At 42.2% G+C, this 15,086-nt stretch overlaps 1 protein-coding gene across 6 annotated transcripts in view; it reads right to left on the reverse strand.

The window, feature by feature from the left end:
- BMPR1B (bone morphogenetic protein receptor type 1B) overlaps nucleotides 1-15,086 on the reverse strand; it is a 248,716-nt gene that overhangs the window by 43,142 nt on the left and 190,488 nt on the right. For 5 of the 6 annotated variants that reach the window (XM_060187723.1, XM_007524540.3, XM_060187728.1 and 2 more), the window contains 3 exons: nucleotides 6,080-6,239; nucleotides 4,454-4,556; nucleotides 2,786-2,888 (listed from right to left, as the gene is read on the reverse strand). In XM_060187723.1, the coding sequence (XP_060043706.1) occupies nucleotides 2,786-2,888; nucleotides 4,454-4,556; nucleotides 6,080-6,222 (349 nt within the window). In that variant the 5' untranslated portion in view covers nucleotides 6,223-6,239. Of the gene's footprint in view, nucleotides 1-2,785; nucleotides 2,889-4,453; nucleotides 4,557-6,079; nucleotides 6,240-15,086 lie in introns of those variants that run through there. The other variant, XM_060187727.1, reaches the window with a different exon arrangement.

The raw sequence follows: 15,086 nt of genomic DNA on the forward strand, positions 1-15,086 counted from the left end.
GTGTGTGTGTGTGTGTGTGTACATGCACTGACAGTCACATTCCCTGAATCACTTGGTGGTGAAGGTACTGGGAAATCTTTTATCTACCATTAAACTTTCTGCCTTTGTGACTTCTCACTGAGATGGACTTATTCCTGTACTCTTAGATCCTAAATTCTAAAACTAAAAATCACAATAAAAAAAAACAAGGGCAACAAAAGGAAAAATAATAATTAAAAAATCTCTAAAAAAAAAAAAAGAAATATTCCTTTATAACTTACACACTAAAAGAAAAAAAAAAGTAAACAGTACCCCAGGAGATGGTGTAGTGGTTAAAATGTTGGGCTTATATATAAGAGGTCCTGAGTTTGATCTCTGGTACTTTAGAATAATGCCTGAATGCTGAGCTGGCCTCTGTCTTCCTCTCTCCCTCAATCCACCTATTACTCATGAAATAAAAATAAAAATAAAAAATAATCTTTAAAATGTTGAGGGAAATGGAGTAGAGTAGAATAGGAGAGTATCTAGGTCTAAGTAGAAAGTGCAGCCTAGAATGTTCTCAACTTTGACCATGGACTGCAAGCTCAGACTGACAGGAACTCAGGGATTACACAGGCTTTTGTGTTAAATGTGTATAGATATGGATCCTGGGTCAGTTCAGTTAATGGTATTTATATAATTCCCTCATGTTTGGTGGTTACTCTCTGCCCTGATGCAGCTTTCTAGAACTATTTCAATTCTGACACCATCTTTGCAGACAATCCTTTTGGTCTACCTGCATGTTAGCTATCAGGCTCAGACAAAAATTACTAAAATTATGGACCCTTTGGAACATACCTAAAATAGGCTTCCTATCTTCTATCCACATGAGGATCCCTAGTTTCATCTGCTCTATTCCTACTTTTGGGTTCCTGTTCATTAAACAATTTGTTCTGCTTTATATCTTACTACCTTTCATTCACCAAGTTTCAAATGCTACCATGACACCAACCTAACTTCACTAGGCAGACAACTTCACCAATGTGTCCTGGAACCTCACCTCCACAGAGCCCTATCCCACTAGGGAAAGATAGAAATAGACTAGAACAAACTAGAACAGGGACTTGGTGTCAGCACTACAAATCCACTGCTCCAAGCTGCCATTTTTTCCTTCTTTTAAAATTGTATTTGACACAGAGAGAAATTGAGAGTGGAGGGGAGACAGAGAGGGTGAGAGAAAGATAAACACCTGTAGACCTACTTCACTGCTCATGACATATCCCCCTCCTGTGGGTGAGGAGTGGGAGGTTAAATTTGGGTCCCTGGGCATGGTGATAGATGTGCACTTAACCAGGTGCTCTACAGCCCAGACCCAGTCCTCAATTCTTGAAAATAAAATCACCTTAATAGTTAATAAGTGATATAAACTTTTGATGAAAAATATTATTGTCAACAAATAGTTGTAATAATTATTAACTAACCTAACTCTAGTGATTGTTTCACATCCATTTCACTGTTGTAATAATCTTGTCAAATAATGACCATGATTAGGTTAGTTAATATGTACATATGCAAATCATAGTTATTAATATGTAGAGTTTGCATATATAAAATTATTGCACTGTACAAATTAAACTTGTAAGATTTTTTATGTTAATTATATTTTAATAAAGCTAGGAGAATAGTAGACAAAAATTTATTGAATAAGATTACGTGAAATTTTGCTACAGTTGTACTTGAATAAAAATCATTAATCAGCATGAAGAAAGAAAAAAGAAATAGACTGGGGGTGTGAATCTACCTGTCAACACCCATGTCCAGGAGAGAAGCAATTACAGAAACTAGACCTCCCACCTTTTGCACCTCATAAAGAATTTTGGCCCATCCTCCCAGAGGAATAAAGAATAGGGAAGCTTCCTATGTAGGGTATGGGATATGGAACTCTGGAGGGGAGAATTGTATGGAATTGTACCCCCTCTTATCCTATAATCTTATTAATTATTATTAAATCACTAATAAAAACTTTAAAAAATTAAATAACAAAATTTTAAAGGCAAAACAGAAAGAGGTTAGCCTAAAAAAATAAAACAAATAAATAAACAAAATAGGACTCTTTTTGGGACCAGGTGGTTTTGTATTTGGTTGAGAGCATCTTACAATGCTCAAGGACCCCAGTTCAAGTCTTTGGTCCCCAACTCCTTTCGAATTAATCACGCATAAATTAACACCAGAACTGCAACAGACCATGAGGTGGGGGATTTCAGGTCCTGGTGCATGATGGTAGAGGAGGATGTAGGCTGGGGTAAGAATGTTTCACAACTGTATTTACTGTAAACCATGAATCCCCCCAATAAAATAATAAAAAAACTAAAAACAGTGGAGCAGTGCTGCAGCTCTCTCTCTCTCTCTCTCTCTCTGCCTCTATTAGAAAGAAAGGGAAAAATGGTTGAAAGGAACCATGGAGTTGTGCATTCACGAAGCCCCAGAGAGAAACCTGGTAAAGACAAAAAAAAAAAAAGGTAGGTCGGAGGTGGCTGGGGAGATATAAATCTTTACTTTCAGATACATGTCCTAGGCTCAGGACACAAGATACTGTGGGGTTCACAAGGATACAGGTGGCACTAGCTATGTTTCCTCTCCTTTCTTTTCAAGAGAATTGTCTAAACTTTAATACAGACAATATCACTTGGGAAATTTTGCTAGAAAAAGTAGGTTTGGACAGATAAGACAGCTCAGCAGAATGGTTCAGGCTTCAGCGCCCTGGTGTCTTGCTCTCTCCCTCCACCTCTATCTGAACAAGTGCTAGAAGGTGCCTTGCCGGGCTCACCTCTGCTTCTCAGTGGCGGCAGCGTGGGGTGCAGGTCCTCATTGCACTGGTCCCGCTCTGTGCAGCACTCGATGGACCTCCTTTGGTGGGGGATGGGCGTGTCCTGTGAGGAGACCCATAGAGTGGTCAGTCAGGGGTACCCCCAACATTTCAGGGCCTCATAATCTAAAACTTCAGAAATCTCCACTATCTAGAGAACTTGTTAGACAGCACCTTGAAGGACTGGGTGGTGGTGTGCACCCAATAGACTGCACCTTACAAAACACAAGTGCCCGGGCTCGACCCCCCTGCCCCACATCGGCAAGGAGAGAAAGCTTCACAAGTGGTGAAGCTGGGCTGCTGATCTCTCTCTGTTTCTCTCCCTCTCCATCTCCCCATCTTTTCTCAATTTCTCTCTGTCTCTATCAAATTTTTGATAAAAGACAAAAGCAAAAAGTATCTTGAAAAATATTGTTTCCTCAGAAATTCAAGACTCCTTTCAAATTAATCATGCATAAGAAGTTAAAACCAGATCTGAAACAGACCATGAGGTGGGGATTTCAGGTCCTGGTACATGATAGTGGAGGAGAATGTAGGCTGGGGTAAGAATGTTTCGCAATTGTATTTACTGTAAACCATGAATCCCCCAATAAAAATATTAAAAAATTAAAAACAGACCATTTGATTGGAAATGAGGAGGAAAACCAGTCAAATAAGAATTCTCAAGTTATTTTCCAAATTACTAAAGATAGGCTATTCAAGAAAAACAATATAGAGTTTTTTGTTGTTGTCATCATTGGGGCCTCCCTGACTTTTTCAAATAAAAACCCAGAGACAAAGAGAGAGACAGAAAGAGAGAAAGAGAGAGAGAGAACAGCACAGCACAGCACTGAAGCTTCCCTCGGAACAGCAGGAGCCAGGCTTAAAACTGGGTTGTATAAGTGGCAAAGCAGAGGACTGTCCAAGAAAGCTATCCGGCCAGCCTGAAAAACAGCAGTTTTTTTTTTCTTTTCTTTCTTTTTTTTTTTTTTTAATTTGAAACTTGACTTTTAAAAATCTAGCCAGTGGGCCTGGGCAGTGGCACATCTGGCCGAGCACACATTACTATGTGCAAAGACCTCAGTTCAAGTCCTGGGCTTCCCATCTGCAGGAAGGAAGCTTCACAAATGGTAAAGGAGGGATGCAAGTGTCTCTCTCCTTCTCTGTCTCCCCCTCCTCTCTCAATTTCTCACTGTCCTATCAAATAAAATAGAAAGTGGGGTGGGGTGGAGGAAAGAATAAATGGCTACCAAGAATGGTGGGTACACAGTGCCAGCACCAAGCCCCAGCGATAACCATAGTGGCAATTAAAAAAAAATCTAGCCAGCAAGGGGTCAAGGGATAACTCATCAAGTCAAGTATACACACTGTCATTCTCACAGCACAGGTTGGAGCCCTGGCACCACACAGGAAAGCCAAGCACCAGGGCAAGATCTGTAGGGTCTCTTTACCTCTCTGTCTCCTTTTTTTCTTTTTTTTCAATCTCTTTTGAGTCTCTCTATATGAGTGAAAATGTCAGCATGGAAGCAATGAATGTGAGCATGACTGAGGTCTCAAGTTCATAACGAAAGAAATAAAATTTTGAAAGGTTCAATGAAATCTAATCAACAGAAGGGCACAGGTAGGACCAGGATGAAGAAAGTTCCTTACCCGACACTGAAAATCTGAGCCTTCCAGCCCCAGGCACCCCGACGTGACCACAGGTACCCCTGAGTCATCCTCTTCTATCATGGTGAAACAGTAGCCATCTGTGCTGGAGACAGGCAGGAGGGGACAGGCCTCAGTGCAGGTGGTAGGTGGAAGACAGCCCAGACTACCCACAGCAGAGTCCAGGGGAGAATCACAAAATATGGTGATGCACCCAGTAGAGTGCACACACCACCATGTGCAGGAGTTAAGCCCCTGGTCCTAAGTACAATATTAAGACATATATATATATATATTAGGGCCAGGCAGTGGAGCAAATGGTTAAGTACACAGGTTACCATGTACAAAGATCAGGGTTCAAGCCCCCATCCTCACTTGCAGGGGGAAAGCCTCAACTATGGTGAAACAGGGCTGCAGGTGTCTGTCTTTTCCCCTCTCTTATCTCCCCTTCCTCTATCAGTTTCTCTCTGTCCTTCAAAAAAAAAAAAACATGAAAAAAAAAAAAAGGGAAGAGGGAAAGGGGAAAGGGCTGGGTGGTGGTGCACCTGGTTGAATGCACATTCACAGTGTGCAAGGAACCAGGTTCAAGCCCCCAGGGGGAAAGCCTTGTGAATGGTGAAGTAGGGATGCAGGTGTCTCTATGCCTCTCTGTCTCACTATCATCCTCTTCCCTCTTGGTTTATGGATGTTTCTATCCAATAAGCAAATAAATAAAGAAAAAAAAATTTAAAAAGGAAAAAATGGCCTTCTGAAGTGGTGAATTCCTAGCAATAATCTGATAGGAATTAAAAATAAATCTTCATCTCAGATAAAACTATAAGCCACAGGGCCAGGCAGTGGCACACCTGTTTAAGTGCACACATTACAGTGCTCAGGTTCAAGCCCCTGGTTCCCACCTACAGGGGAAAAGCTTCATGAGTGGTGAAGCAGTGCTACAGGTATCTCTCTGTCTCTCTTCCTCTCTATCTCACCATCTCCTCTCAATTTCTGTCTCTATCCAATAAAAAATAAATAAAAATATAAGCCACTTCCCTGCTACAGACAGCTCTGAGAGCAGGTGGTATTAAGTGCTGTCACCCAAAATGTGATCTTGGAGACACCAGTCTTTAATTTTTTTTTTTTTTAGATTCAAACAAACACATGTTAAACTTCTTTATAAAAAATATTTATTTGTTCCCTTTTGTTGTAGTTATTATTGTTGTTGTTATTGATGTCATCGTTGTTGGATAGGACAGAGAGAAATAGAGAAAGGAGGGGAAGACAGAGAGGGGGAGAGAAAGATAGACACCTGCAGAACTGCTTCACCACCTGTGAAGCGACTCCACTACAGGTGGGGAGACGGGGGCTCAAACCAGGATCCTTATGCCGGTCCGTGTGCTTTGCGCCACCTGCGCTTAACCCACTGCACTACCACCCAACTCCCTCGGTCTTTAATTCTATAGGTGGAAAGCATGACTTGATGCTCAGCCAGAAGTAAACAACTGATTTGACAAAATCAGCAAAAATAGCTCTCTTGGATAGTCTGCTGCTTTGCCATGTTCACGACCCAGGAAGCTCCAGTGCTGTGGTGTCTCTTTCTCTCTGTTTCTGACTCTTACTAAATCAATAATCATAGCAGATGTGACCAACCTGCAGATGTTGTTGACCGAGTCTTCAGGACAGTGATGGTGGCACTTACAATGCAAGACCCTTGGCCTCAGGGTGGGGGCAGGGCTCTCTCCATCCTCCTTCCTAGTGCCCACGCTCAATTTTCCTGAACTTCGCAAAAGCATGTTATCCAGAACGTCCGCTGAAGAGAGGAAAGAGGGAGAGCTTAGGACTCTGTGGGGTATGTCACTCCAGCCAAGTCTTTTGTCCAAAGGATGAGACAAAACTCCTGGTACTTACAGATTCTAACAGAAAACATTTTTTTTAATGTTTGCAATACAAGAGGTATACTTTCTTTTTAAAATTTTTTTATCATCTTTCTTTATTTACTGGATAGAGACAGTCAGAAATTGAGAGGGTAGGGAACGATAGAGAGGGAGAGAGACAGAGAGATACCTGCAGCCCTGGTTCACCACTCACAAAGCTTTCCTTCCCCCTGCAGGTGGGGACTGGAGGCTCAAACCTGGGTCCTTGCACATTGTAACATATGTGCTCAACCAGGTGCACCACCACCTGGTCCCTTGTACTTTCTATATGTTATATTCTGGGAATGGAATGCAGAAATTCGCATAACCTTTTCAGGTTTTTTATTATTATCATCTCTATTTATTGGATAGAGACAATCAGAAATCAAGCAGAAAGGGGGAGATAGAGAAAGAGAGAGATGGAGATACCTGCAGCCCTGCTTCACCACTTGTGAAGCTTTCCCCTTACAGGTGGGGACCAGGGAATTGAAACCAGATCCTTGTGCATTGTAACATGTGTGTTCAGATAGGTGTGCTACCACCTGGTTTCTATTTTGTTTTGTTGTGTACCAGAACCCTGCTCAGCTCTGGATGATGGTGGTGCCAGGGATTAAACCTGGGACTTTAGAGCCTCAGGCAGGAAACGCTTTTGCAGAACCATTATGCTATCTTCCCAATCCTATTTATTTGTTTGTTTGTTTATTTATTTATTTTTATAGTGACAGAGGGAAACTGAGAGAAAAAGGAAGTTGGATAGGCAGAGAAACAGAGGCCCAGCTGCAGCACTGCTTCACTACTCATGAAGCTTCCCTCCCACCAATGGGGACTAGGGGCTTGAACCCTGGTCCTCACAGTTAATAACCTGTGCACTCAACCCGGTGTGCAATGCCTGGCTCTTCATTGAAGTCTCTTTGTATAACCATTAGGCAAGCTCTGCAACCCCGTGACAGTTTTCATATGCTAAATTATAATCACTGCATTGCATCTCAGGCTAAAAATTGATGGGATGAAAAGGGGAAACTAGGACCCAAAGTCCCAGTAATGAGGACACAGTGGAGACACAATGGGGCTAGCTCTGACACCACAATTATGTGAATCTGAAAGCCATCCCTGTTTCAATATCTTCTTTTGCAGGATCTCTTGGTTTTAGGTATATCACAGTTCCTTTCTCTCTCTCTCTCTCTCCCTCTCTCTCTCTCTCTCTCTCTCTCTCTTTCTCTCTTTGAGGAAGGGGAGGTAGAAAGAGAGAGAGACAGAGATATGCTTGCAGCACTACTTCTCCACTCATGAAGCTTCCCCCCCTTTCAGGTGGGAACCAGGGGCTTGAACCTGCGTCCTTGCAAACTATAATGTGTGCACTTAACCAGGTGCACCACCACCTGACCCCCACAGTTTCTAAATATAAAACAATGTAAAGACAGGGCTCAAGAGATAGCTCACTCAAAATGCATGGCTTACCATAGGCTCAAGGACTGACACCCTCAGGTACATCAGAAGACCCAAGAAAGCCCCACAGAACAGCTGTGATATCTCTCCCTATTTCTCTCTCTCTGAAACTAAAATGTAAAAAAAATCCATCTGGGAGCAAGGGAATCATGAGGTTCCTACAATGCAAAAATAAATGTTTATATATGGTGAATTAAGTACATTGATTCACTGTGTCAGAATTTCTTCTTCTCGTCAGATTTAATTTGTTTCTCTCAGATGCACATAAGATACACAGCTAACCCATCATCACCAGGCCATTTGTAACACATGGGTTGAGCTGAGTGCACCAGCATCTGGCCCTGTTCAGGTCATTTGTGATATCACTAACATGTTCTTGGAAACTCTATCTTGAATTGTAAAGATGTGTGAGGCTATTAGGGGCTGGGTAGGGGCACACCTACTGAGTACACATGTAACAATGCCCTAGGAAGCAGGTTCAAGCCCCTGGTTCCCACTAGCAGGGTGGAAGTTTCTACAGTGGTGAAGCAGGACTGCAATTGTCTCTCTGTATCCCCCTTCTGTCTCGATTTCTGGCTGTCTCTATCTAACAAATAAATAAGGTAAAAAGTTAAGGGGGCCAGGCACTGGTGTACCAGGTTAAATACACAATATATTAAGTGCAAGAACTTGTGCAAGGATCTGAACTTGAGCCCCTGGCTCCTCACCTGCAGGGAGAAAGTTTCACAAGTAGTGAAGTAGGTCTGCAGGTGTCTCTATATCTCCCCGTTCTCTCTCAATTTCTCTCTGTCCTATCCAATAAAATGGGGGGAAAAATGGCCAACAAGAGCAGTGGATTTGTAGTACCAGACTCAAGCCCCAGAGGCAAAAAAAGGAAATCAGAAGGCACAGTATTTGAGGTATTTGAGGGCTACCTCCCAGCCACTCCAAACAGGTCCTTACTATGGGATTGATCACTGGGCCATGGAACACTGTCCCAGGTAGCACACATATTAATCTGTCTGTATTCACACTTTAATGTGTGGCAAAGCCAAGCAACTCATTCTGCATTTCAAGTTATCTCCAGTCTGTTTGGTGGCAAGAAAACAGTATCTGAGTCTAATAGCTACAGGCGAGTTTTATAATAAGCTGGATTTCAAATGCTGGCTAAAGAAAGCCACAATGATCTTTTCTATAAAGACTGTGATGAAATATTGTTCCTTAGCCTTTAAAAAATACTAACATTTAGGACAGAGTGGTGGCGAAGCTGGTTGAGTGCACATGTTACAGTGCACAAGGACCCAGGTTCTAGCCCTTGGTCCCCTCCTGCAGTGGGGGGAAGCTTCAAAAGTGGCAAAGTAGGGCAGCAGGTGTCTCTCTTTCTCTCTCCACCTCTATCTCTCCCTTCTCCCTTCTCCCTCAATTTCTGACTGACTCTATTCAATAAATAAATAGATATAATACCAAAAAAAAAAAAAAAAAAAACAGAGGGACTCAGGCAGTAGTGCAGCGGTGCACATGTGGTGCAATGTGCAAGGACCAGTATAAGGATCCTGGTTCGAGCCCCCAGCTCCCCACCTGCAGGGGAGTTGCTTCACAAGCGTTGAAGCAGGTCTACAGGTATCTATCCTTCTCTCCTCCTCTCTTGTCTTCCCCTCCTCTCTCCATTTCTCTCTGTCTTATCCAACAACAATGACAATAATAATAACTACAACAATAAAACAAGGGCAACAAAAGGGAACAAATATTAAAAAAAACACAGAATGATATTTTAAAAAAATACTTAACATTTTAACAGGCAGTAAGGATATACATTGTTTTCCAAGAAACATATTCACAAGAACAAGACAAAATAGTGAGAAAAGTATTGGCAAGTTCACAGTAAACACTCCATTTCCATAAACCCAATGAACAGATCACATCTTGAATGAAGGCACAAGGCTGTCTCATGCAATGGAAACAGGTAGAGGTGCTGAGATGACAGAATGCCTGCTTTTCATTAGCATTATTAAATGAGTAGGTAGTTCAGTTTAATCCTGAGACGGAAAGTTCTTCACTTGCTCTTCTAGCAATAATCAAATCAGGAGAGGAACTTAGATAAAAATGTGCCATTGCTACTAGGGAATCAATTAAACTATGTGTTCAATTTCCTGTGAAATGAAAACCATTATCCCACAACTCACACTATTTGAAACCAGCAGATACAATTAAAACAACCCAATGATGATTTGGAGGTGAGTAGAGAGATGTTAAGGGAAAGAGAAGAAAGGGAATAAATAAATAAATAAATAAATAAATAAATAAATAAATAAATAAATAGATGAGAACAGTGACCGGAAGGAAATCCAGTGCAAGAAGTGTCAGACTCTCAACTGTGAGGTCCTGAGTTCTAAGCCTGACATCACTGGAGCAGACTGACACTTTGGTTATCTCTCCCCCTAAACAAACACACACACACAGACAGAAACTCTTGGAAAGCTATGAACATTGCTTCAAAGATATAATGCTAAGACTTTTTAAGGCTTTATCAGGGAGCTAAAGGCTTTTAACATAGTTTTTGGTGCACAGTGTTGGAGGTCAGCATCTGTGTATACTATTGCGTCACCAAACATCAGCTTTCCCTCCTCCGCCATCCATGGGTACAATCTATTTTTTTCTTTACTAGGGGATAATTGGTTTATAGTTGACAGTAAAATGCAATAGTTTATACATGCATAACATTTCCCAGTTTTCCACATAACAATTCAACCCCCATTAGGTCCTCCTCTGCCATCATGGTCCAGGACCTGAATTCTCCCTCAGTCCCAGAGTCTTTTACTTTGGTGCAATACACCAACTCCAGTCCAAGTTCTGCTTTGTATTTTCCATTCTGATCTTGCTGTTTTTTTTTTTTAATTTCTGCCTATGAGTGAGATCATCCCAGATACATGCTTTTCTTTTTTACTTACCTCACTTAACATGATTCCTTCAAGCTCCATCCAAGATGGGCTGAAAACAGTGAAGTCACCATTTTTAATAGCTGAGTAGTATTCCATTCTGTATATCGAGCACAACTTACTCAGTCACTCATCTGTTGTTGGATACCTGGGTTGGCTATTACAAATTGTGCTGCTATAAACATAAGTATACACAAGTCTTTTTGGATGGGTGTGTTTGGTTCCTTAGGATATAGCCACAGGAGAGGAATTGCAGGGTCATAGGGTAGGTCTATTTCTAGCAATGGGCACATTTTAACCAATTTATCCAACCCTCCCACTTTCTTTCTGTAACCACTATTTACTTCTTATTGTCTAAGAGTGTATTTTTATTTTCTTTGCTCATTTTAAAATTTCTTTACCTATATATTATTCATTTATCTATTTGTTTTTGCTTCCTGGTTATCACTTGGGCTTGGAGCCTGTACTACAAATCCACTGCTTCGGGTGACCATTTCTTTCTATTATGATGTTGTTACTGTTGCCGTTATTGCTGTTGTTTTTGTTAAATAGGACAGAGAGAAATCGAGAGAGAAGGGGAAGACAGAGAGAGAGAGAGAGAGAAATAGATAGACACCTGCTATCTATTTACACCTGCTTCACCACTTGTGATGAGACCTCCCTGCAGGTGGGGAGCTGGGAGTTTGAACTGGGATGTTTGCATTGGTCCTTGTGTTTCATACTAGGTGTGATTAACCTAGTGCTCTACCACCCCCCCTATGTTATTTCTTTATCTTACACATAAAAGAGAGATTTTGTAGTATTTGTGTTTATCTGTCTGCCTCAGGTTCAATCCAGATTGCCCTATATATTGTCACATACAGTGGGATTCCATCATTTTCACAGTTGAGTAGTATTCCATTGTGGAGACAGACCACTTCTTCTATCAACTGTTGATGGGGATGAAGGTTGTTTACCCCTCTTGATTATTGCAAATCATGCTGCAATAGTTACATAGATGTGTGTATCTTGTAGAATCAGTGCTTATGTTCTTCAGGAAAAACCCACAGAAGTAGAACTGTTAGATCACAAGCTATTTCTTTCTTTTTAAATTTTTATTGGTGATTTAATAATGATTTACAAGACTGTAAGATAACAGGGGTACAGTTGCACAAAGTTCCCACCACCAGAGTTCCGTATCCCCTCTCCTCTATTGGAAGCTTCCTTATTCTTTATTCTTCTTAGAGTATGGACCAAAATTTTTATGGGGTGCAGGCAAAAGGTCTGGTTTCTGTAATTGCTTCTCAGCTAAACACAGATATTGGCAGGTGGATCCATACACCCATCCTGTTTCTGTCTTTGCCTAGTGGGATAGGACTATAAGGAGGTGAGACTTCAGGGCATTTTGGTGAGGCTGTATGCCCAGGGAAGTCAGGATGGAATCATAATAGCATCTGCTGTTGGGAAATTGTGAGGAGTCTCACAAAGCACCTGCATTTTTCTGCCTCTAGGAGGCTAGCATTCCTTAAAACCTTAAGCCAGCTCCCCCTGCTCCACCCTGCATTCCTGATACTATGGCCTATCTACATAATCATTGTTTTGCCTGAAATATCTCCACCCATTCCATTCCTTTGATCTATCTTCTTTCTACCCTCAAGACCCTCCCTGTCTGCAGGGTTTATTAATCCTACCAGTTAAAACCCTCACAAGAGTTGCTAAGGAAGTTCCTACCTTTCCAGCCCATTTTTGCCTTTCTCCACCCCTTTCCTAGCCATTTCCGTTTCTGACTTTCCACTTCCGGGTCTGCCCTTTAAAAGCCTTGGCTCTCTGATCAATAAGAATTGCATTGCCTCGCTACCACCATGAGCTTGGTTCCTGAGTCATCTCCTTTGAGTCACTGAGTGAGTAGCAGCCCAGGCTGGCTCCAGTCAAGTTCTCTCCAACCCACAGAGTACGTACCAGGAAGAGGCACCCCCACGTTAGCCTGGCATCTGGTGCCCAATGTGAGGTGTGGTTTATCTAGGTAATATATTAGGGCAGCAGCTCCTTTCTTGCCACCATCTGTGATAATTGTGGGAGTAGAAGGAATGGGAGCATGGGAGAAAAGTCTAGGCACCAATAGAGGTAACAGGGGCAGCGAAGCTACCCATTTGTCAGGAGGGTAATGATTGTCTAATTGTCCTGAGAACAATTGTCTAATTGTCCATTAAGCTTATGGCAAAGTGGGAATAATGACATAGGAGCCATTCTGTATCTGACAGGGAAGAAAGAATGCCAATGGTGTCTGGTTCTCTCCCAAAAACCTGTGTGGACCTATCTCTACTCTGATGGATCATGGATGCCAGGACATCAATTTCAGTGAGAAGGCGAGGGGCTCCATCTATAGGGGTGTGAAGCCACTTAAGCACACCAGGGCTCTGACAGAGGGCCCCAACAAGTGTCAGAGAAGATTTGAAGATTAAGAGGTTTACAGGGGAGGAGGGGGAGAACCAGAAATATACATGTCTTGGAGTGCTTGATTAATCTTATCTAGGGTTGAGGAAGCTGTGGGGGTTACTGTACATTTGCAAGTTGGACGTTTGTCTCCCTTTAATAAGTCAAACAATGGCTAAAGGAGGAAGATTCAGCCATGGCCTGAGCCAATTAAGGTTACCAAGGAAACTCTGTAGAGAGGCAAGAGTGAGGTCAGAAGGGAACACAATACAGGGATTTAGGGGGCAAACCTGGGTTAGAGAAAGTTCTGAGCCTAAGAAGGTTATTGGAAGAACTGGTTGTACCTTTTCAGTGGCTATATTGAGGCCGGCCTGCTTTAAGACAGGGATGAGAGGGTCATGCAGGGCTAAGGGATCTGTGTCTGGTTTAATCCCATATTAAAATATCATCTACGTAATGGAAAATATTAAGACCTTCATGAATATATGGAAGAAGGGCGGTTTTAACGGCTTCTTGGCATATGATGGGACTGTTGGGCATCCTCTGGGGAAGTACCATCCATTTGTAGCAGTCTGCTGGCCCTGAGTTATTGATAGATGGGACAGAGAATGCAAAGCATTTGCAATAATGTGGATAGAGGGGAATGGAGAAGAAGCAGTTCTGTAAGTCTATAGCAACTATGGGGACCCCTGCAGGGATGGCAGAGGTGAGAGGCAAGCCCCTCTGGGGAGAGCCCCAAACTTGCATGGTTTTGTTAACTGCTCAGAGGTTCTGGAGAAGCCACCACATGCCAGGGAGCTTTTTGATGATGAAATCAGGAGTATTCATGGACTTCAGGAATGTCAGATGTGACCAAGAGATAACAGTTCCTGGACAAGGTTTTCTAGAATTTTTTATTTTTCCCTGGGTAAGGGCCACTGCTCCACCCAGACAGCCATATTAGAAAGCCAGTCCATACACACAGTTTTGTAATGAGCAGTTGCTAAAAGAATTGGGGATGTTGCCTAGGTAACAGCCAGGAGGGACGAGTTTCTATCTCATTGGTGTTAACACAGCAATCTGCTATGAGTTTGCTAGGGGGAATTACGAAATCAGAGCAACACTCTGGGGGAACAGCTTCAGAGGAAATGATGGCATCAAAAGCTTCCAACAAATCCCATCCCAGCAGGTTGGTACTGACCTCTGCCACTAGGGGATAGATGAGTCCTTTTAGACCATCAGAATTTTCCGATACATAAGATTCTCTTGTTACAAAAGCCTGGGAGCATCCTCCCACTCCAGCAAGGTATGGGCCAGGGAGGAGGGGCCAGGTAGGCGGTACTTCTGATCTCTTCAAAATGGTCCTATCATATCCTGTGTCAATCAAGCACTTAAAGGAGATGCCGCTAATTTTAATAGTAATCACAGGATGGCTCTTTTCCAAGACTGGGGTGGTCCATAAAGCACTAAGTGCTGTGTCTGGGTTTCCTTTTCTCTTTTCTTTCCTTTCCTTTCCTTTTCATTTGTAGATAACAATATAACAATCAATAGGTCCTCTGTCATCCATTTTGGACCTGTATTCTCCCCCCTACCCACCACAGAATCTTTTACTTTGGTGCAATACACCTACTCCAGTTCCAGTGCTACTTGTGTTTTCTCTTATGATCATGTTTTCAACTTCTGCCTGAGAGTGAGATCATCCCATATTCATGCTTCTGTTTCTGACTTATTTCACTTAAATTGATTTCTTTGACTTCCATCCAAGATGGGCTGAAAACAGTAAAGTCACCATTTTTAATAGCTGAGTAGTAGTCCATTGTGTATATATACCACAACTTGCTCAGCCACTCATCTGTTGTTGGTTGCTTCCAGGTATTGGCTATTACAAACTGTGCTGCTATAAACATAGGTATACACAAGTCCTTTTGGTTGGGTGTGTTGGGTTCCTTAGGATACATCCCCAGGAGAGGAATTGCAGATCATAGGGGAGGT

This window comes from Erinaceus europaeus, chromosome 3 (genome assembly GCF_950295315.1).
Source record: "Erinaceus europaeus chromosome 3, mEriEur2.1, whole genome shotgun sequence".
Classification (NCBI taxonomy): Eukaryota; Metazoa; Chordata; class Mammalia; order Eulipotyphla; family Erinaceidae; genus Erinaceus; species Erinaceus europaeus.